Here is a 23,700-nt window from a genome sequence, read left to right as displayed (position 1 = left end):
AAGCAACTTAACAAATATGCTGGGCCTCACACATGCAGAGCACGTAGGTACCCTCCACATACATTCTGCTTCTCATTATGCTCCCTTACATGCTTTTCACTATGTCCAGGCCATCCTTCCCCCAGTCCTATAGCCTTTTAGCCATTTATGTGTCAACAGAATTACCACGGAGAAGCGTCTCTGTCTCCGGTGAACGTATACTCCCTCTGTAGCCCTTTCTTCTGCTCTGATTTGTATGGATCTATATGTGATCCTTGGACAGCCCTGAAGGTCTCCCTTGTGGTGCTTACCTATTAATTGTGAGTCTTAACTAAATTACAGGACAGACTTGTGAGCAAGTTCTTAAGCTATAGTTTTTTTGTTTTTTTTAATCAAGCAAATTTCATTTCATATTGAAAAGGGGAGACATTTTGTCCGGTGAAAATTCACCCTCCTCTCCTGTCTGCTGCCTCCTAAAAAACTGTGGCTAATCTCAAGGCAGCGAGTGCACGAGTCTGTCCTGGGCTGAACTTTGGGTGGATGAAATGGCAAATCACACAGCTGAGTCCTGCTGCTGCGTAGCCTCCCTCTCTCCCCGTCTCCTTCTCTCCCCCTGTATCTCTCTGCTCAGCATTAGCTTGCTCTGCTCCGCTGCCTCCCGCCTGCTCACAGCATGTCAACAAATAAGATCTGAGATGCGGCTGAGTCAAGTTGGACTCGTATCAGGTCTAAATATGTGAGAGAAATGCTATTTGGAATTCACAGGAGGAGGACGGAGAGAGGCCGGGCTGCAGACAGAGATGCACAGGGACACGGCTAATCAAGAGACATACATGCATGCGGATGCATACACACACAAACACTGACGCACACCCATGTTGTATAAACAGCAGGCAGTCGCAAGTTATCCGGTCATCTCACTCCTAATGAAAAGTGCACTGATGACATGGATGTAAAAAGGGGGCTTTATTTCCGTGGCAACCGGTGCAACAGAAGGAGCCGGAAAAACCAAAAATACTGCATTGCGTCATAGCGTTAAATCCCAGTGACTTGTGTTAGTATGGCCACAGTCGTTCTTCACAATGCTTCTGAAGGAAGTGTAAAGCCAGGATGCTGATGACACCAGTGATCCCCTAAAGTAACTAGCAAATTAGTTGCTTGTAGTTATAGTGACTTAGAACGGGGCTCAGCAGAACGCATATCTCTGCCAAGGCTGAACAATCCTACACATTGCCTTTTTCTTAGAGAAGAAATATAAAAGAACCAAAAGGAAGTGGGCGGAAAACCTAAATGAGTTATATGTCCCTAAAAAATATCTAGAGGGGGAAAAATTGCCTTGATCCTTCCCTTGATCTAAATCCGCACCAAAATGTAAAAATGCTTTTTCACGGATCCAGGCCAAATCCATAAAGGAAGTTTGATGAAGATTAGTTTTTGATTAATCCTGCAAATGAACCAACACTTAGACATGCTTGAAAATATAACCCAGTACGTACATCCATCAGTTCCTATGCATCAGAACTTGTTAAGAATGTTGTGTTATATATAAACATTTGCTGCAACCTCAGAATTTGCCAAATATTGGAGCCATAATGAGCCATCTCACATTTGGTTGCCAATCCACCGACTCTACACTGCCACCATCCAACATCTTCTCTGGCAGCCTCGGTGACCCCAGGAAGAGATTGGACCTTTTATTGTATAGCTTGTATTTGCATTTATTTGCTCTCCATGAGAGGAATGGAGGTTGACTCTCTCATGAGGCAACAGAAGTGATGAAAAATAATTTGGTGACACAGCAGTGTTTGTACCTGCAGCTCCTACAAGAAATGCAAAGTCTGAGGGGATTACAAAAGCTTCAAAATGAGTTACTGTAAGACCTATCTCCTTGCTTTGTTACAAATCTGAGAAACACATTGAATGGATTGCATTAAATTACACCTGGCAGACTCTGGGTGAGATCTGGTCAGTGTGAGCCAGACCACCTCTGGAGGTCTGGCAGGTCTGATCACACTCGAATCACACTTTTAATCTGTCTTGAAAACAACACTTTAATACCAGGTGTAGTGGTTTTGATTTTCATTTTCCTTCTTCTCTTCCGTCGTTTGATTTATCATGTAAGGGTTAGATTGTGGTAAGACCATATGTTGCTTACTCTTTGCTTTGTTTTGTCTTGTCTTTTGAAGATTAGATTAGAGTAAAATCTGTTTTGGTTTTTATGTTTCAGAAGAAACATACAATACATTGTCAATGTGCTTGGGGCAAAACGGTGGATATATGTATTTTTTTATTCAGATGTTGAAATGTGATACATTATCAGTCCATTGACGCACAATAACAACACACAGTCCACTGTGGAGATGTACAATATGCATGAGTATGAAATGTATAAGTACACACAAAGAAACTTAATACCCTTCCCACCACTGACCTTACAACTTTCTGACACAATAGACGTGTATACCGGTAACCACATTCAAATTGTTACCATGTTTAGCTGTGACAGTGAGCCAAGGCAAATGAATTCAATAAAGCTGCACCAAATTGTGCATGTTATTAGATATCAGTACTCTAAATCTTTTTTTTCTCATGGAAAACTGTTTTATAAAATTAACATAATCCTGCTGAAAAACTACTAGCTCCTTGACGGAGGTAATCAAGTTTTGATAGTTGGGTTGCTGCTTTAAACTTAATTGCCTCGATGAGGGCTGTAAAAACTTGTTTGATCATCGTCCCTTTACTGTGAATTCACAAGTCTCAGTTGATCAATCGTCTGCAGTTCAAACTTCTTAGTTTGCATGTTTTGTTACGGCGCTCTCTTCCTCCCAGACAACTCTAACACATTGGCTGGTATGTAGGTGGGTGTTTACTCCTTAAAAAAACCTCTCACCTCCCCCACAAACACATTTAATATGGAATCACAAATTGAAAGTGGACTTGACTCCTTATGCAACCAGACTGTCAGGATGTGACGGTTCGAACAAAAAGTTTCTGTGTAGACTGTGTAGGAGGCAGAGGACATCGACAACATCTTTTGCCAGACTGAAGCTCATGTTTGGAGAAGTTTGTTTTCTCTCTCTCTTTTGTGAGACATACTGTGAAGGGAAGTCTTGTCAGAGAGATGCTTCATAATTTGTGCTCCTAAAATACTGTTGTTCCTTGAGTCAGTTGCATATTTACCATTTACAGTCTAAGCCATAGACCGTACATAATGATGGACGACGTGACAGCTTCCCAAAAGTCAGGCCAAAAACGTCTTGCCCCCTAGTGATTGACTGCAGTATAGGTCATAAACCCTGCCTCCTCCATGTTAGTGGATGGGACATGGGCCAAGAGTAAACAGTCAAGACACCTAATTAGAGTTCATTTGTTCTGGTATATTTGGTTAAACTAGTAATTTCATGGTATAATAACGGGATAAAACATCAGGATTGGCAGCTGAGAGCTATACTTTGATTCAGTGGAGCACCACCGACCCTGTCTCCAAATTCCATAATTCGTTTGCATGATATTTTGACTGAAAACACTCCAGCTGTATAACCCCGATGAAAACCCCTTTTTATTATGACCTATGTGTGTTAATAATCTTTTCTCTCAGAAGATCAAGTAGCGTTGTTTTATTGTGCTGCAAAATCTCAAGCATCTGACTTTGATGCTCACTGTTGCCACTATTCCAGTACCAGACTACTCCCAGCAGTAACAGTTTCAACCATGTGGTCGCCTTTCACTGAAATGAAATTGAATTAAGTTGTTTTTTGAAGCCTAAACTTAATCAAGCCTTAACCCTAAATGGAGGGAGACTGAAAATGCTCCAATACATAATTTTATCATTAATTGGGAAGGTTCTGAGATATTATATCAATTTAAATATTTGGATGACCAATCAACAAATGCCTCATGGGTACTCTAGAAAAACAACTTTAGGTTGCTTTAGGTTGGAAAGGTAGTTGAATTTAAATCAAACTCTAATGCGGAGAGAGAGAAAGGGACATACATTTAAAATCAAAGAGACAAACTCGTACTTTAGATTTTTTCTTTACTTTTTATTTGTGTAAGGTGGGAGTGGCTTGTACAATGGTTCATAGCATATAGTTTTACAACTTCCCCTCTAATCCTGATCTTTCATCAAAAAATCCAGTATGAATTGTCAATACTTAATGTGCCTTTCTTTAATCCTTCCTCATGTTTACAATACTTCAAAAGACTGCCTTACATAACTGTGTCCAGTGATACTATCTTGTTAAGAGCGGCTTGCTAATTTTCTTTGGATGCTGTGAGCGACGTTGGCATCCTTCCCTCCTGCCCATACAAGCATCTTTTTGTAGACTCCTTGCCTGTGTTCTTCCCCAGTTATCTCTACTTTAAAAGCCTCAGCTAGACTTGGCTCCTCTTAACCTTCGTTTTACAGCTACAAAACCCTTCTCCAAAACACCTTGCCCTTTGCCTTAATGGTAGAGTACTATAAAAACTAAGTATGTTCTTCTGGAGCCCAGTGTCTTAAAACACAGTGTTCTGGGTTGTTGTTTTATTTTATCTGTTTTAATTTTGGAAGACTCCAACTCTGGTCACCTGCATTTTGGATGAGGAGATCTGTCTAAGCTTAGCTGATTAACTTGTTCAGGGCTCCATGCTGAAACGGGGCCTAGGGGATTTCACCTGCTTTTTTTTTTTTTCAGACTTTGCCATTCTATCATTTTTTCAAGTTCAAGGTTGATGTTGGTCTCATCCTGACAACACATTTCTGGCTCATCTCTGGACTGTAACTTTATGAGTTAAAATCAGTGGTAAGGCCTCTAAATTCTTGTTTTTTTTTAAAGGTGGATTGTGAAGCCTGCACTGCTTCCCAGTGGAGATAGGTGTTGCCGAAACTGACTGTTGTTTTTTGGGGTTTCTCTTCACACCATTACAATGTGTCTGACGTCTACTGCCTTTGTCCCTTGTGGTAGCATCGTGTTCTTTTTCAGGATATTACCAATTTTTGTTATGGCTCTGTCCAATAATTTTGTGCTAGCTCTGAGCAAGTTTCCCTCTTTTCTTGAATTCAGATTGTCTTTTCTCCCCTACAAAGCTCTTTGCCCTTCATGTTGGTTTTTCCAACAATTACAGTCCTCACAGGTGTATCCATAGATTACAACCAAGAGTAAACAATCAGAACAATTTGATATTTAAACAAAATAACCTGTTAGACAATAACATCTTTGCTCACTTGAAATATGAGTGGATTCAAAGAAAAGGTTGTTAAAAAGATTCTGAACTCTTTTTTTTCTTTTTGACTTAAACCCGAATTTCAGGGGAATTATACTTGCTTTTCCAAGAGTTCTGTAGGGAATTGCCAATGTAGCACTTTGCTAAAAAAAAAAGAAGGTTTTATGTGAACATTATCCAGGCAGGGATTACGATTGTCGTCACAACGTAATTGGGAAAAACAAATTAGTTCTGTATTAACCTTAATATTGTTACACTGTAGCTTTATCTTGTGTTTGGATGCCCCCACTTCAGCTGGGTGGTCAGTGGATCACACACAGACACCTGATTATAAAACAGTGTCCTTAGAAAACAAGGACACCAAAGTAACAAACGCAGTGTCCTCAAAAAAACGTGCCACATGGTCCATCTCTCCCCTTCGGTTTCTTTTTAAGTTGTTTCACTGTCACTCATACTTGCTCTAACTTAATCTCTCTCTCTCTCCCTCCCTCCCTCGTCTGAATCGGGACCTGAAATGACCAGCACACGTTCCCACTGGGGGTCTTGGACTGATTCATGTGGGAGCTGCTGCAGAGCTTCGCATTTCTTGTCTTAATATGTCCAGGCAGATGAAAGGGGGAACAGAGCAAACTGATGGCACAGACCAGTGCTGCATTTTCATTCCTTTGAAATGGGAGTATAGTGTGTTGCCAGGATTCACCAGGGGGTCCTACAAAGCCAAGGCAATAATGAAGAGGAGAGTTATGGGGAGGGAGGAGGTGTGTAGATGCAGATTGGTGAGAGAGAGAGGGGGAAATAAGGAAAACGAAACGAATGGGGAGGGAGATGGAGAAGAAAATGAAAGGAATCACTCTGAGCCACAGATGACTGTAAATGAAATAAAGTGCAATAACAGCCAGTAATGTGAAAGTCCTTGTAAGTCCTGGCTTCTTTTTCTTTTTCTTTTTTTTTTACCCTTTAAAAGAAATTTTAAATCGTTTGAAGTAACTCTGGAGGAAACAACCTCCCCCATCTACTTTCAGGTTAAATGTATTGGTTAAACGATTCAGACAATTCAAAAGCAAGTGGAGTCACAGTTAATCATCTCAGTCCATGTTGCCTTTTAATTACTATTTTGATGTCCTTTTAAATTTAACTCTGGACACACACACACACACACCCACATATCTTATTTCTTTAAAACAAATGATCTCCTGCTTGATAATGATTCCACTACAGTCATGTGTTCATGCCTCTATGAGAACTGAGTCCATCTCAGATATGTCACCAAGGACATCTAAAGAAGTCTGGTTACATAATTGCACATTTCAGAAATGTTAAAATAAGGCCCAAAAGTTAATAATAATTTGGGGGCATATTTTTCATAATGACGTTTTTTTAATAAATGCGCCCAAAAATGTATCGCAATTATAGCGCACAAAAAAAACATCCATCATCTTACATTGGAAATAATATGCCCAGAGTTTAGAATCTCATGAACCTCAATTTAAGTCATCACTTATGTGGAATTTGTGCTTTTCTGTTTTTGTTTTTTTTATGTACTGTAGAAAATCTGATTAACATTACTCAAATTCTACGGAAGCCAAGTCAGGATAAAAATAAATAGTTTCTGGAAATAATTAGAAATGTAATTCAGTTCAGTTTCCTTGAAAGATGACAATTTGTGAGGCTAGTCGCAGGAGATTAAGTGTGAAGGGTTTACAAAATAATCTTAATGCCACTAATGGAGTCAGAGTTTCTGTGAGATCCCAAGACTCTGCGATGGTCACTGTGAAATTGTTTCCCACAAAGTGTGTGGTCTTGTGTTCCTGCCAAATCATCTAATGTGTGTTCTGACAATTCTGTTATTAAAGATCGGTTAAATCTGTCATTATGTATGTGGTCTCTTATTTTTTTTTTAAATCAGTTAAGAGTTGAAAATCCTCTAGTGCAGCTGGCCTTCACCAATTTTGGTTGAGGAATCAGGGCCTGGGCTGGGGAGGAACCAATTACATAAAGCAAAAACAAAATCCAGATATAACTTTTTCCACTTTATTTAATTATCAGATAAAATATACTAGCTGACAGACCACTTTTTTCTATTATATTTCTACCGTTAAATTTAGACAATCATGGGTAGGATTGTTGGGCCTTGGTGGAGATGTAAGCTCTGAGTGCCATTCTTCAAATTATCCAGATGGTTGGTGTTCAATCTGTCAAATGAAGCACAATGTGAGAACAAAATCATTCACTCTGCTGATCCAGACATCACCAGGATCCTCAAACCCCTCATTAAAAAAACAACCATCCATGCTCATCACGTTTTACATCTTAGTAATGTTGTCTCTCAGTTTGTTAACCTACTCCGCTTGCCCCAAAAGATCTCAGCCTTTAATGTTCTGCTTCACCTTCCTGTCCAGCATCACAAATGCTGCCAGTTGATGTTTGTCCCACTGCTTTAGCAGTGTCCCGCAGAGACAACTCAGGGCAGAAAACACATCCTATTAAACACTGTTGAGTGCACAATGACCTCATGAGGACAGCACTGCTGAGGGATTTAGTTTTTTGGTCGGCACACAAACCTCATATTAACCTTTTGTGTTCTTTTAAGCACGTGGACACAACAAAAACCCAACAAAATCTGAATAATTTAATAAATAAAACTGACTCCCTCTCCCTCACTTCTAACGGGAATACATTACATCACAAACTGGAGTCAGTTTCTCCTATAGGAACAGATCTATAGCAGAACATCCCTCTAATACTTAAGGCTTAACATTATCTCCATTACATTTGATGATGTCCTGTGATGCAAACAAAACTCATAAAGGCCAAAGTCAGTTTTATTTAATTTATCAAAATTACAGCACAATAGACACGGTATGATATTTTTTTTAACAGAAATAAGGTGTATGTTTTTCTTTTCATGCACAGTGAAACAAGTTTGTGTATTTGGGTACGTGTGTGAGTGCATGCGCGCCACAGGTTTTCTCACTCACCCTGTCTTGCCACCATCTGTCCTGGGGACTGGCATCAATGACTGTACAGACGGGCACTGACTAATAAGCTCAAACAGGCAGCAGTGGGAGAAGCCACATGAGGACATCCTCTGACATGCTCGCCATCATCATTACTCGGCGAGTGCAAATAAGGGCAGCGACAATTGGAGACGCTAAGTTGTGTGAAGACTTGCCAGGAACCTCACAAACCACAGACGGTGTAGATGTCTGCGAAATGGACATGAAACGTTGTTTTTGTGAGGTTTTCTTTGTGAATTATTTTGCACTGTCTATCCATAATATTTAAAAATGAACTACCGGTCAAAAGAGACTTGTCGATCCAGAGAGAATTTTCGAAAGAAATTAAACAACAAATCAGTAATTCATGCTCACTGTCTTTGATACAGTTTCTCCACAGACATGAATCTAAAGAACAAAAAAGAAGAAAAGAATCCTAACATCCTAAGAAAAGAAGAGAAATGCAGTAATGTTATGAAGTAACGTCCACACAAATTGATAAATTACACTGATGCAAACCACCAGAAACTAGGCCAAACCAAAGACATCCCCCAGCAGCCGGCGCTATTATCCAACCAGCGCCACCTATAGGCCGTCTTCACAGCATACATTTTGACCCGTCATGACAGGAAAGGTGTCACTAAGAACATGGCCCTGTTCGCCTCAAGTGTCCCAGTGGGACCCTGAAACTGAACTAGCCACATAGAATCCTGCCAGCACTCATGTAGAATTTACACCTGTGGCTTCTCTACAGTGATATGTCACAAGGTAACTTCAGATGTGGACGCAGATGTTGTGTGACCATAAAGTAGAAATTATAACAATCCTACAGTTTTGACATTTGTGCTGCGCAGACGGACCAGGAAGCTGATTTTTATCTTGTGCTATTCGAGCATGGAGTCTTTTGTGCAGTCGGGGTTTATTCACCCCCCCCCCCCAAAAAAAAAAGCCAGCGTGCCGGCTGTGCAGACATTAGCCCCAGCTAACTAGCCATGTGTGCACCAACTGTGTGTGTGTTTGTGCTCAGCTCAGACAGACTGATCTCAACTACTAACTAAATTTCGATCTGTTATTTCCCTCCAGAGTCGTCTTCTTTCCTCTGCCTCTCTATGTTTACGGAATAAATGTATGAAGATCCAAGAGGAGAACCAAGTTACGAAACCGTTTCAGCCTCTATGCACACCTCTTAGTGCAAACTTGCTTCTATTAGTGCCCACTTGTGACTATCCCTGTCTGTAAACACCCAACATCTTGAGCTTTGTGAAATATAGTTTTTGTAAGAGGAATTCTTTCGACGTATTCTCAGCATCCTTTGTGGCCATTTACTAAACAAGTTGTTTTTGTTGCGTTCAAATTATGTAGAAGATGAGATGTGTTTACCAACAACGGATCAGGAGTCAGTGTTTTTTAAGTTTTGGCTCAGACTGGTGTTATTTTTCGCTGACAGACAGATCTTAACTCCTCCAATGTTTATATTTGTAACCCTATCATGAACCCTACAGCTACAGTACAGACATCGCAATGCCAACACACTGACTGAAGTTATAGTGTGTCAGTATCAGTTACACCTTGTAGTTCTCTCAGTATAGACAGATATTTGGCAACAGATTCCAAAATCCTTTACGCGATTTATAAATTCTCTTTTAAGCAAACGCCTCACCAGAAAAATTGTGTAGTAATCGGGATTTGTTCAGTTTAACAGCTAGTTAGTTCGGTTCAGCTTGTCGTAACCGTTAGCGGCCGTTCTTGCTGGTCTGTCGGGAAAGGAAAAGTCGTAATTCCTTGAGTGATGTGACTGGCAAGATGATACGGATTGTTATAACATGTTAGTCCACCCCTCATTGGCCCACCAGTTGATGAGATACAAACAGCCCACAGGGCAGGCAAAAGCAGTTCATTCAAGTTGAGCATGAACACTAGTGCTCTTTGATTTAGATGGGGTCGTGGAAGGTGAAGCGGAGGATGGGGAAGAGGTTGATTTTTATCCTCTATTCTATTCCGCGGAAAGGAGTGAGATATCAGTGACTTGAAAGAGAAGGAGCCAGCATTGAAACTTATCATAAATCTGTTTTCTGGGTTAGTGTTTATGATATTCCATCAGTTGTGGTCTCTGGAACCCCGCCATCTCAATAAGTAAGCAGCCGAAAAAGGGCTGTTTTCCCAGTTCTGCATTGTCCTCAGATGAACCTGGCGCTGCTGCCAAGAATCCAGCAACGTTTATAGGAGGTAAGAAGTAAGCAGGTTAGAATGCAACCCTGGTTTTTCAGCCGCGACAACAAAAGAGTAATTCCTCGAAGCAAATTTAGGCACAGCAGGTGAGCCTTTTTCCCATCAAAGCACTTCTGTTTTCTTGCTGTGAGAAAGTAAAGAGGGTTCAGATAATAGAGTGTTAATACTGTTTCTGCGCGGCGGAGAAAAAAAGAAAAAGGAAAAAGGAGGGGTACAGATTGGAGGAGGGAGAAACTGCCACAAAGTAAAAGAACTGCAGGACACACACACACACAAAAGAAAAAAGATAACGCACATGTTAAAATGACTCCCGAAAAAAGAAAATGGCAGAGCAAGGAGTGATGAGTCAGCTGTTGGACTCATTACAGCCACGACGTCCATCTCTCTGCCTCCCAATCTAAATGAGCTGCCCTCATTAAGACACAGCCTGTCATCACATGCACTAATGGTCATAACGAAGCAGACTCACTATTACCAAGCATCCTCATTTAATGTTGTGTAAAGACAGTATTTGGTTGTTAGGTAAACATAATATTAACATTACAGAAATGGTTAAATAAACATAAGCAGATATGAAAAAAAATCCATAACTTATGTCTTTATTTTTTCGCCTGAGCTGACATCTTGAAATTGCTATGAGTGATAACAGTGTTGTTCAATTTCTCACGTTTGATGCTTAATTAGATGATTAGATTAGAAGCTAAATCATGGGAAGGTTTGACATTTTAGTTTGATTAATGACTTAATAGATTAGCCAATTTGCTGTTTCCAGAATTTCTGTCTCTCCGTTGACTAGTTGATTAACTGACTAATAGTTTCAGTAATAATTACTAATGAGACTAATGCTACAGTAAGGGATTCTGACAAGTGTAATTTTAATCAATTTAGCGATAGCAGTTCAAAGTTCAATCACTTTTTTGCCTCATTTTAAGTTTATTTAAAAATGTTTGTGTTTAATAACCAGTGGATAAAAATGCATAATTGTCTAATTCAAACGGAAATCAAAAAACAGACCATTATGAGAACTATAAAATAACACCAAAGTTTTTTTTAAGATATTAAACTTAAAATAGAACCTAAAAGTATGACTATAATCTTCGTCAAATTGTTTGACCATTGTTGACTTAAACATACATGCTTGTTTGACAGTATTGTATTACTGTGGCGCTCTGGGTAATCTATCCATAACTTCATCTGCAGGCCGAAGACAACCGAGACAAACCTTTGACTGAGATATCAATTTACTGTGCATATCCTCCAGTCGTCTGCTCTCTGACTCATTGCATTGTGGGCTGCAGACGAGTGACATCTCCCCTACATGTCTTGCGGCCACCCTGCAGTCAAACATGACAAGGATTTACTGTAACAGGAGATTAGGGCTTAACCAATAAACTACAGTGTATGCACACTAAACCTGGAATGCTTTTGTTGAATAAGCTCGGCAGACCAGTGAATGGCATTTAGCCAGTAATGTGTGGCCAGATGTAGTATGCCTGCAGAGCACAGACACAGTCGCTGATCAGAACACTGTGCAATACACTGACTAGACCACCACCAAGGATGTATGTGCACGTATGTATGTATGTAACATCAGTCTGTGTGTGCACATGTGTGTGATGACGATGTACTGTGTGTGCACTACAGGCAGCAACATCATCATCTTATGTGTAGCTTAGCCCTCTTCAGCAGGAATTGAAGTAATGACTATCATTTTCAGCTTTGGAATTGTACTCTGATTTGATTATTATCATTTCAATTTGCGGACGTGATTCAGTTTGATTCTTTCTCTTTGGATTGATACTCTCACTTTTCTCTTCCTGAGGATTCTTCAATTTTCTCCCAACTTTTTAAAGTTTATTTTTTCCTGCTCTGCTCTGATTCGATTCCATGCTTTATCCAATTCAGATCCTAAATCCCCCTGAAGCAAGTTTGTGATATTGAGCTGTATAAATCAAACTAAGCTTAGACCTTCTTAAATTACCCTTGAAAAGCTTTAATGTGTTTTATATTCCCAATTATCTTGAGACTATAAACCTTCACACTCAATCTGAAGAATGACACAGTCAAAAGTGTTGACTTTGTAATTATAATCAGAGATGCGTGAAAATACCCAATACAGTCAACAATACGCTAGCCGCTGCCACAGAACTGGCCTCAGGAAACCGTAAAGGAATCAGTTGGAGATTAGAAGAATTTAACATGGAACAGAGCCATGATAAATACAATTAATACATAGTGCGTGACGGATCTGACTAAAGTCGAGATTTAATGACTGTGGCGAGGCAAGAAATATGAATTTACTTTGAGAGAGATGTGGCAAGACTTTATCTTTTGACGTTCAAGTCCTTGGGCGACAAAATGATTATGACAGTAATCCATAATTTAGGTACTAAAGTCTGTCTTTTCAGACAGCTCACACAACAATAAAAAAAACTGGTTTGATCACCGATCTCAGGAGGCCAGCAGCTCAGTGAGTTATTTTTAATATATCTTTATAGATATAAATATATATATATATATCTATAAAGTTAGTTTATACAGTAAATTTAATGCAGCTGACAAATTGAGGTTTTCCTGCCCAGACAAACAAGAGCGTTAGTCACTTCCATCAGCCCCGTAGTAATTATGACTGAATGTATAGTGTGTCAGTATCAGTTACACCTTGTAGTTCTCTCAGTATAGACAGATATTTGGCAACGTTTACAGTTTTCCAAAATCCTTTACTCAATTTATAAACACTCTTTAAGCAAATACCTCACCAGGTCAATTGTGTAGTAATGGGGATTTGTTCAGTTTAACAGCTAGTTAGTTTGGTTCAGCTTGTCGTTACTGTTAGCGGTCTATCTTGCTGGTCTGTCGGGGAAAGTATGGTTTATAAACTATAAAGTTAGTTTAGACAGTAAATTTACTACAGCTGATGAATTGAGGTTTTCCTCCCCAGACAAACAAGAGTGTTAGTCACTTCCATCAGCCCCGTAGTAATTATGACTCGCCCCCCAGCAAAAAATTACAGAAGTGTTGTTATGATATAAAGACATTTGGCTTCAACAATCAGATAGCATTTGTTTTTTTGCTTCTGACATCTGTTTCTGTTAACCATGATGACAAATGTTTACTATTATCGCAACCGTGACAATGAAGATCCCCCGAAACTCCTTTTAACCCTAAACACGTCTGATCTCTCCAGAGAATTGTTTAGAACGCTCAGACTCAAAGTTATTGAGAGTAATAGACTTTGACGCTTGGACCCCAGCAGGAAGTAGAACACCAGAGAAGCAGTCCTATGAACTAAGCCCCTCAGAGACCTCCCCGATGATGGTGATGAGGAATGGAGCAAGAATTTGGGTCGTATCATGAAGATCTTCTGATTGGACGGTTTGGAGGGAGATAACCAGGTATCCAGAGTTGAGGTGGTGATAGGGAGGAGGTGGGTCACTCATTGATCGTAGCACTGAACTAACAGCTGAGAGTCAGGGGAGAGAAACTGACTGTTCAGAAGAGAGGGATTGTTAAAAACATGGGAGGAGAGGAACGTCTTCCTGATTGCAGTTTTGCTTGGGAACTTGATAAAGGGGTTTTGCTGCAACAAGGCAGTTAACGTTACACAAAAAAAAGGGGGGTATGTTATTATCTTTACCTAAAATCACCTTGTCAGTGTTATTCCTACAATTGTTCGATTATGTCATATATTTGTGCAGTGATAGTGGATGTCGCTGGCCTTACTGACTGAATAGCCATTTCCAGACATGTCCTGCGGAGGACCTCCAGAGATTTGCGTCTGGTCTTGCTCTACCCACACAAAGATTCTCTGCTCAGAAGCATTCACAACAGCGACCAATCCTCCAGAGGATTCAGGTGAGAGATGGTTGAGCAAAAAAATCACCAACCGCCCCCTCACTCAAGGTGATTCTGCAGGGAGCCCCCCCCCCCCCTGTGTGCTCCCATCGGAATCTGCAGACTTCATAATAGGGGGCCAGGCGGAGAAAGTCTGCACAAACGCCATGAGTCTCTCGCTCAGTCATTTGGGTTCACACATACACCTCCTCCGGAACAACCGCACAGGGTCTCCTGAGTTCATTGCATGTCTGAAAGCAGCTTCACTGATATCATTAGATTGATGTGGTGTTGCATTGGTGCTGGACGTGATCCAAATGGACAAGTTACCAATGTGGTCGGCATTGTCTGCGTTAAATGCTGAGTAATGTTATACTGTTGACTGTATAGCAGCCTTGCGTATACCAGTTTAATGCATAATTTCTGTCATGCCATAATTATCTACTCGTCCCAATACAATGTCTCATGTCGCACATGAGGAAGGCTCTTTAAAGATGTCTTCACCATTTTCTTGTAGTTCTCAGGTGAAGATCAGGCAAGATGAGCTGTTACATGATCAGATGTCAACCAGCCATTGATTATAGAGCACAGGGGCCAACTGAATAAATAACATTTTTAAACATGTCAAAGAAACAAGAAGAGGATTTGACCAGTCTGCATGGTGAAAATGGTGCAATGGTGTTTGCCTGTGTGTAATTTATCTCACCAATGAAGAAGAGAATGTTGTTATCAAGACCTGAAAAAGCTGAAGAGACGATGTTGCTGATGGTATCCAACTGGATTTGGGGATAATTCGAAGATTAGAGAAATATGTCGCTCTCATTTTAAATACTGATAATGATCTTGTAGATGGGTGGATTTCCTCAAAGGCTACACTTTATGGAGGGTTGATTGAAATGGCATCTTTCATCCAAGGAGAGGAATTTATCGGAGGACAATCTTGTCTTTGAAGGAGCCACTTTATCCAGGACTGAAGGGCAGCGCTCATTAAAAGATTGTACTTCAGAATCAAGATCTCTGTTTTGTCATAAAAGTCGGCAGAAGGTTTAACTGGAGAGAGGTGGTTCAGGATACGAGAGTTGATCTCACAGTTACGAGGAACAATAATCAAAAGAGAAGTCAAATATAAAATTAGGATCAGATATGAAAAGAAGACCCTCAGACAGTCTCAATATTTCTACCGAGATTTAAAAACAACGCCCAATAATGTATTTAGTGCCGGATTCACTTTCATAGCAGAACAAATGTATAAGAAACATTGTCAATATCTGAATCTTAAAGTCGCCTCCGATCACAATACTAGGCAACAATATAACCTTGAAATGATTTTCAAAAATTGCTGTTTGGGTGAAGAATGACGTGTCATACCTTTCAACCAAGTAACGTTCAACACCTCAGTGACGTTCAGCACCTTTGTAGGTTGTCCAAGATCTGACCTATGATCTGACCTTAGATCTTACACATGCTAACAGCATAGACTCACAATGGAGACACACATGTTGCACACATGACGTACATGTCACGCTGGCCGCGGTTCGTTTATCACACATGTGGCGTTCACATGAATTGCCCGCGTGTTGTAAAGTATGCTACACATGAGTTTAATGGAACAAACGCACACATGTACATGTAATCTACACACATGTACCACATCAACATACTTCGCCTTACAGTTTGAGTCAACTGGGAGTTAGCATTGAATGTATGAGGTGTCATGCGATTTTATGAGGTGTCTAGCGATTCAGCCAGTGCCAGTGTACCTTCCCTGCATACCTACTGTACTGCTGAAGTACTCGTGTACATGTACTATGTTCCTGTAGCGAAATCAACACACAGTTTTATAGATATTACGGCGAAACCTGGGAGATTTCTATTTCTTTCTGGCACAAAAAGTTTTTCGTAGAGATTCATATCCTGAGGTGCTCGACTGCTACATGAGCCGCAGCAAAGGACCGGTATTCCATTACCCCAACAGGAAGCTTAGTGTGTCTGTGTGTGTGCGGGTTTTGGGGATTTTTTTGTAAGGTTACTTACATCAGAGCACCTGAGGAAGAGGATTACGGTCACGTGGGGAAAATAAATAGTTTAAAGGCTGAGATTAATTTGTAATCTGAGAACTCCCGATTCTAAGAAATAAAATTTTCTGACGTCATCAGAATTCATCCTTGTCACAGATCTCCTCCTTTTTAAGTTTAATTAAATGTGGCGTTCCTGAGCAGACCACACTGTGATGTAGTATTAATTATAAATGCGTTAACGTAAATCATCACAGGGATTTAAACACGAGTTTAGGCTTGTGAGGATGTAATAAAATGTGTGTTTTATCTGGCACATTGCTATTAACTAATGTGAAGTGGCATCAGGACAAACAGTCCACGTGTGTTGGTGACTGGATGAGTTGAGGACATTGACACAGGACAGTTCTTTAATTGGAGTAGATTACAAGTGTAGCCTGGCAGCATCTGCTCAGATGCCCTGTGATCATTGTTGTTGCACCAGCACCAACTTCAGACTCCTCTCACACACGAAGCACAATGGTAGACAACTTATGCTTTCCCTGATCACACCTCCATCATGAGAAAATTGTTTTAAAAGTACACAACTTAACAGGGTGCTTGTTTATAAAAAAAAAAACTCCTACCCGTCGCTGTCCAAACGACGCACTGCTGTGGCGCACCCTGGGCTTTTGGCTGGGACTCAAAGCTGTGGAGTTGACAGAAGGTAATCCCCACCATGTGAGGCCTCGGCCCCAGTTTGGAGGCGGGGTGTGATTCATTCAAATCTGCCGGTGCTATAAAAAGAGGGGAAGTTGCAAGTATCCCAACTTAAACCCACAAGATCGTGCTCAGCGCAAGACCACTCGGGTTGTCACTGTGCTGATGATGAATACTATCAAAGCTATTAAAAATGCCATAGTCTGCCTGGTGCTGCTGCCCCGGTTCCTGGTGGCAGCGGTCATGTTCTGGCTGCTTGACTTTATCTGCATTAGGAAAAGGGTCTTATTCAGGATGAGGGAGCAGGAGGGCGATGCCATCGATCCTCCTCTCTGCATATCCGACTCCAATCGCCTGTTCAGCCTGGAGTCCCTCAAAGCGGTGTGGCATGGCCACAAGCTGGACTTTCTGAAGGCGGCGCACCTCGGACACGGAGCGCCCAACACCGAAGTTGTTCAGCTGCAGGACCAGCGGCGCAGCCGGATCCTCGACTACGTGAAGGACAAGAGACCGCTCATCCTCAACTTTGGCAGCTGCACCTGACCACCGTTCATGGCGCGGCTCAAGGCTTTCCAAGGAGTTGTGCAGCAGAACGCAGACATCGCAGACTCTGTGGTTGTGTACATTGAGGAAGCGCACCCCTCCGACGGCTGGATGAGCACAGACGCGCCCTACCAGATCCCCAAGCACCGGTGTCTGGAGGACCGGCTGAACGCGGCGCAGCTGATGCGCCTGGAGGTGCCCGGCTGCCTGCTGGTCGTCGACAGCATGGAGAACTCTTCCAACGCCGCGTACGGGGCTTATTTCGACAGACTTTATATTCTACAGGAGGGAAAGATAGTTTACCAGGGCGGCAGAGGACCCGAGGGCTACCGGATCTCAGAGCTCCGAGACTGGCTGGATCAATACAGAGGGAGGCTGGTGAAATCCAATAATCTAGTTATCCATGTGTAGATTTATTTCCATCTTTCCACAGATGCTGTGGCGAAAACAGCTAGAAACACTGCTGCAGATTTGTCGGTATTATAACTCCAGATAGATAGATTGTGTCCCTCATTAATGGTTTATTATGTGTATTTATTTTTTATATGACTGGATCAAAGTGATTTGTTCAACATTGTCGGATGTGCTAAGGTAGGCTCCTGCATTTCCTATTGGAAATATGCATCCTGTTAGGATCCATTCAGAAAAAAAAGGTTTGTTTGGGCATATTGTTTGTCTATGAAGAAAAGTATTTGTGTGTCAAAAGTTCGGTTTTTATTTCCTCTCCGTGTGTAAATGCGCCTTCATTGAATCCGTCAGGAGGATGGTGAGTTTTGCGCATCACTGTGCTCCTCAGTACTGTTGTGAAGTTCGGTTTTTAAACGGGCTGAGTCCAGAGAACCGATACTGATGTTTGTCATACTGCAGATCACAGTGAGGCTGCTGCTCTCAACTGTTTTGTAAATATTGTCACGTTTTATGGATATATTTTTCATACAATAAAATGTTTTGATCTACTCCAGCTTTTTTTTATTTTATATAAAATATTTCCACTGTGTAAGTTGCATTTTTTTGTATTATCATTATTGTTTGCGTGCAAGGGAGCTGTTGTGTTCTTTTTCTTGTTGTAACAACAGCAGTGCAGTGTATAGATTCCACAGTCTCATACATGGAGCAGACAAACAGGATGAATGTGTAATTTCCTGACCAGTAAAGAACAACCGACCTCCCCTGGATTCCTCCTGAAAAAATTCCCTTTTCAGATGCAATTTGTGCATGAAGCAGAAAAAATGAAATAACTTTACAATGAAAAATCCTCATTGACCCTTAAAAACATATACAAATTATAGCAATATTCTAAGGCGGATCTGTGGCTAAATGATGATGTTTTCTCAAAGTGAAAAAAAAAACAAGAGAAATCTTTTTTTCATCCGGATTTTCTTTTCATGTGACACTCTTTATCCTGCCCAATTTCTTTCCGAGTCTTTTTCATTCACTCAGGTTATTCTGAAAGCAAAAATCCGTCCTGGTCTCTTCAATCAGGCTGAAGTGTGTCGTATCTAATTAGTGGTCAGCCTCTTTTTAAACTGTATAGATGGTGATTATAGGTCTTCGGTTAATGCTGCAGCGAAGAAGCCGCGCTTTGTTCTCCACAGCCCCTTCCTAAGCCTTTGACCTCCTACAATTAAGCGAGGATAATCACACTTGATCCTATTATGCTGAGTGATATATCCACCTATAAGGGTCTAAACACACAAATGTTTTCACGGCTTAGCTCTCCAAGTGTTACGAGTGGAGGCATTTAACTTTGTTCAGAACTCCGGTGCAACCTAAAGCACATACTGAAATAACACTCAACTCCTCAGTGATTTAACGCTGACTGATCTGTCCCATGAGGCTTCATTATATCTGATAATCATACAATCGATACCATGAGTCACACCGTGGATATAGGAGTCGTGACACAGTGAAGACACAACAGAAACCAGATATCTGACACAAACACTGACTGGTTTTGGTTCCCTGTGCTGCCCCCCTCCCTTGCCTCCCCATGTGACATTATTGATGGTCGACCCTGGAGACTGGAGCCGTTTATCCCAGCAAGGAAGGTACATCCACAAATGGGGCATAAATCTGTGTAGAAAAAAAACACAAGAGGGTTTTAAGACCCTCAAAGGATGCCCGCTGTCGGTAAAGTGTGTTACTTTAGTTTTTTTACCAGGAAAACGCTGGGTATGAATCACAGCTTCGTCTGCAGCAAACTGGACGTCACGTGAGGATTGTGATGTTCGAATGGAAAAGCTTCTCAGATTGGGGGGGTGGAAGGTCCCACATCCTTCCAGTCCCTGATTGTCTGGAAATGTCATCTTCTGCTTCAGGTTCACACTCAACCTGGGTGTTCATTGAGGAAACATGCTGTAGAATAATGTTGTTGAATAGTCATTAATCACTTAGTCAGTCTATAAAAGGTCTTTTAAATATCAATTAACCATTCAGCCTTCACAAAACATCAGATTTATCTTCTCCAATGTGATTATTCTCTTTTGTTATATTCATACATTTGACACACTGTATTTTGATATTTCACTGTTGCTCAGGTAAGACCACCTCACTTTGTTTCTCATTATTTTTAACATCATTTGATAGTTAGTTGCAGCCCCAAGTGAGTCAATTTAAGATTTGAAAGCAGAAAGTGATGATGCTACACAAATGTATACCAATTTTGAGATATTTTCCAAATGAATAAATAGTTTATTCATATAAACAGGAAAAGGATTCACTTCGATTGACCTGATCATAAACAACAGATCTGCAGAGTGTGATTGGTCACAAGCTAAACAGACGGAGGAACCAGTAGAAGAGTGTGGAAGTCCAGTGTCCTCAGAGCTGTGTAGGTTTTTACAGTGACTTTACTTTACAGCTCATCTGGAACACATCAAGTGTTTGCTGTGTGCGGAGCTGACAGGTTGACAGAGTGGTACCTGCCTCAGTGAAATGTTGTGTAACCTCCAGTTTGTCCAGTCTGCACCCGTGAAAACAAACCCCTACTGGAACCGTCTGGATCTGGATTCTTTCCATTTGGGATTTTCCATGGATGTAAGGTCTCATCTGTCAGTGCGAGGCACACAGGGACTAAGGGTTAAAGGGTCTCCGGCTGAGGAGATTTAACTTGTTCTGCTGAAGTGTTTTTATTTGTAGCTTCTCTAGTCCGCTTTGAGGGCCCCTTCCCCCCTCTGGCCCATAACTCAACAAATGAACATGTAACCGGTGATGGGAACCCGGGGGCCTCAGCACACAAAAACAGGTTTTTAGTGAAAGCACATTGAGTTTCTGCATGTTAACTTTAAGAACTGTGCAACAATCGTCTTTTACTGGTGTAAACAGACACACAGAGACATGTTTAAAACCATGGACATTTTGTCCTGGAATAGAGACAACTGTATGTGTGTGTTTATCTGACATAACGACCTTTATTTGAAGTACTGTTTTCGACCTTGATGCCCAGTTACAGCATCTACGGAGGACTGATACATGCACAACCCATGCTGATTGAGTGACTAATACGCAGTCTAACATTTTAACTCCTTTTACCCAGGTAACTGATCCCCGTCGTGCAGAGCTCCTCCACCACCGGAGAATGTTAAGGCTGCAGGTCAGTCACGTGCAGTAACGCAGCAGGAGTCCCGGAGACTTTTTCCAGTAACGTTCAGTCTGGAGTGAGAAACGGGTTTATGTAGTGTGGCAGAAAACAGACAATCATCACATTAATGTCCCTCGAACGCTGAACTGAAATGGCCCAGCAACTAACGGGGAGATGAAACGTGGGCTGTGCCTCGTCTCCTGCAACAGTTTTATCATTGGACGGAAAGAAAGCAGCAAACTTGATAATGATATTGGTAGAAAATATTTATTTGGAATTTTGAATCGAGAATCTAGAAACCACGGCGTTGCTCCAATTGTCTGTGAAAACACTAACTTAGTCACAATTAACCCCAAAATCCAGTGTTTCCGCAGCAGTGACATAATCACACCACAGCATTTCCCCCGTCCTCTTTTAGATGGATGACACCGTGTGGTCAAAGTAAGCTATTACATGCATTTTCTAGACACTTTAAGTTGAGACTGAATTGCATCGTGATTCAACGTACTGCAGCACTGCTCTCTATTGGCCCCTTCGGAGAGTGACAGGAAAGCAGAAGAGCGGTCTCACTCGCTTCCTCTTGGAATTTATTGTGGAAATGCAGTTAACGGCAAACTGTGTTTAAATGTAAAGGTTTCAGATTAAATCCAGTTTAATATCTCTATCCAAGCAGTTAAAGCAAACACACACACACACACAAAACAACCAAAACTAGTTATTTCAATATATGCTCGATCAACAGAACTATACATTTTAATCAGTCCTAAAGGTTATTTGCACAAACACATAATAGTAAATGCATTATATGTGCTTTAGTGTGGTACGTATATCCTACAAGAGCAGCCAGAGGACACAAATATCCATGTTTTAAAGCCTGTGTGTTCCCGTTATCCAACCACTCAGATGCTCTCACTGACGTTGCCTCATGGAGTTTCTTCTCAGGACAGTGTGGCAGCATACGGAGCAAACTTGATTGACATCCTCCTCAGCATTCTCTTGGCTTTGTTGCACGCAGGACAAGTTAAGTTAAAGGTACCGTCACATCACAGTGCTGGGTCCGAACTCATGGGTGAGGATGAGTGGGCTTTTGATCAGGGCGAAACAACTGTTGCACCAGTTGTGTCCCTTACATTTCAAAAGTGAGATTCGCCAACTGACTGTATTCAGTCGCGATGTCTCTCTTCCTCGGGATAACGGTGCATATTTTCAAATGATAGAAGTCTTATAAAGTAGTTCAGTTTATAGTTTACAATATATATATATATATATATTTAAAAAGAATTGCAAAATATCTTATACAATTTAAATTAAATAAATATAAAAACAGAAAAAAAAAAATTAAATGGAAAAAAACAAACTGCGCACGCACATCCTGCGCAGAAGCCCACTGCGGCAGGTGCGCACATCCTGCAGAAGTCCAATACGCACATCCTGCGCAGAAGGGTTAACCCTCACCCTAACCCTTTTTTTAAAAAATTTAATTAAAGTACATTTTTTTCTGTTTTTATATTTATTTAATTTAAATTGTGTAAGATTTTTAGCAAACAATAGGTGAAAGATTTTCTGCCAAGTTTAAGAATTTAGATTACTGCCAGCTTGAAGATGAGACATGATGCGGTTCAAACCCGGGCCTCTGTATCAAAGAACGATCTCTTTACCAACTAGGCCACACTGCCTGCTGATTTTGCTGAGGAACTAAGCACATTAAGTCGATGGACAGATTCGAGTATGCGTGTGTGTGTCCGTGTCATTCTATATCAGACATGGGCAAAGAACGGCCCGCCGACCTTGTTTCAAATATTATCAAATAAATTGATAAAAAAAACATTTTAACAATTAATATCCCTTAAATGGATCTTACTTATAGAACTTTGTAGTTTTACTTCATTTTTGAGGAAATAGTGCCTTCTTGCTTCTTGTTGTCCTGGGTTTGTACCCTACCATAATTTTATATTCTGGATCCTGACTGATTTATCGGTTGGCTGATAAAACCGGCCAATATGAGCCTTTATCTGAGTTTATTTTTGCTGATATGAACGATGATTATGAAAACCTTTATTCCACTGAATAAACACAATGCATAAAAGATTTGCATTCATGTAATACAAATTCTTATTTCATTAATTTAAGTTCTGTATTAGTTTTCCCTTTTAATCAATAGTTATTTCAGTAAAGTTAAAGATTAAGCTGTAAAATATCAAGCCTCAATTACAGTTCTTTCGTCAGAAGGGCTTAAAAACGTCATCCTAGGAATTTTTTTCTCAACATATTCATCGGTTTCGGGAACTTTTACTCCCTAACATCAGTATCATCCCGACAAATCCGTACCGGTCGGGATTTTATTATATCCCTCCATATTTTATCATCTCAGAAAGGCAAACTTCTAATGACCTGACCTGACATCAATATACAAATCAGCTATCTTTCTAGAGATGTTTGAGTGCTGCAGTTCTTTCAGTAGATAACTCGCACCACAAGGTGGAGACAGAGACTGCGGTCTGAATCTGTAGCTTCCACTTGGGGGCAGTAGATGTGAAGTGATTTCATTCAGGTCATAAATCAGTGAGTTGGCTCTAGTAGGAATTTATGAGCATGATATGAGCAGATGTTCCACTGATTC

At 40.8% G+C, this 23,700-nt stretch overlaps 1 protein-coding gene across 1 annotated transcript; it reads left to right on the top strand.

Moving 5' to 3' along the window:
* The first annotated feature begins 17,083 nt into the window (after positions 1-17,083).
* On the top strand, positions 17,084-18,510 carry dio3a (iodothyronine deiodinase 3a). Its single transcript, XM_062397522.1, has one exon. It carries the CDS (start codon positions 17,123-17,125, stop codon positions 17,909-17,911), a length of 789 nt encoding a protein of 262 aa, XP_062253506.1. The 5' UTR covers positions 17,084-17,122; the 3' UTR covers positions 17,912-18,510.
* The last annotated feature ends 5,190 nt before the right edge of the window (positions 18,511-23,700 follow it).

This window comes from Platichthys flesus, chromosome 10 (assembly GCF_949316205.1).
Source record: "Platichthys flesus chromosome 10, fPlaFle2.1, whole genome shotgun sequence".
NCBI lineage: Eukaryota > Metazoa > Chordata > Actinopteri > Pleuronectiformes > Pleuronectidae > Platichthys > Platichthys flesus.
This window is presented reverse-complemented; position numbering and strand designations above follow the sequence as displayed.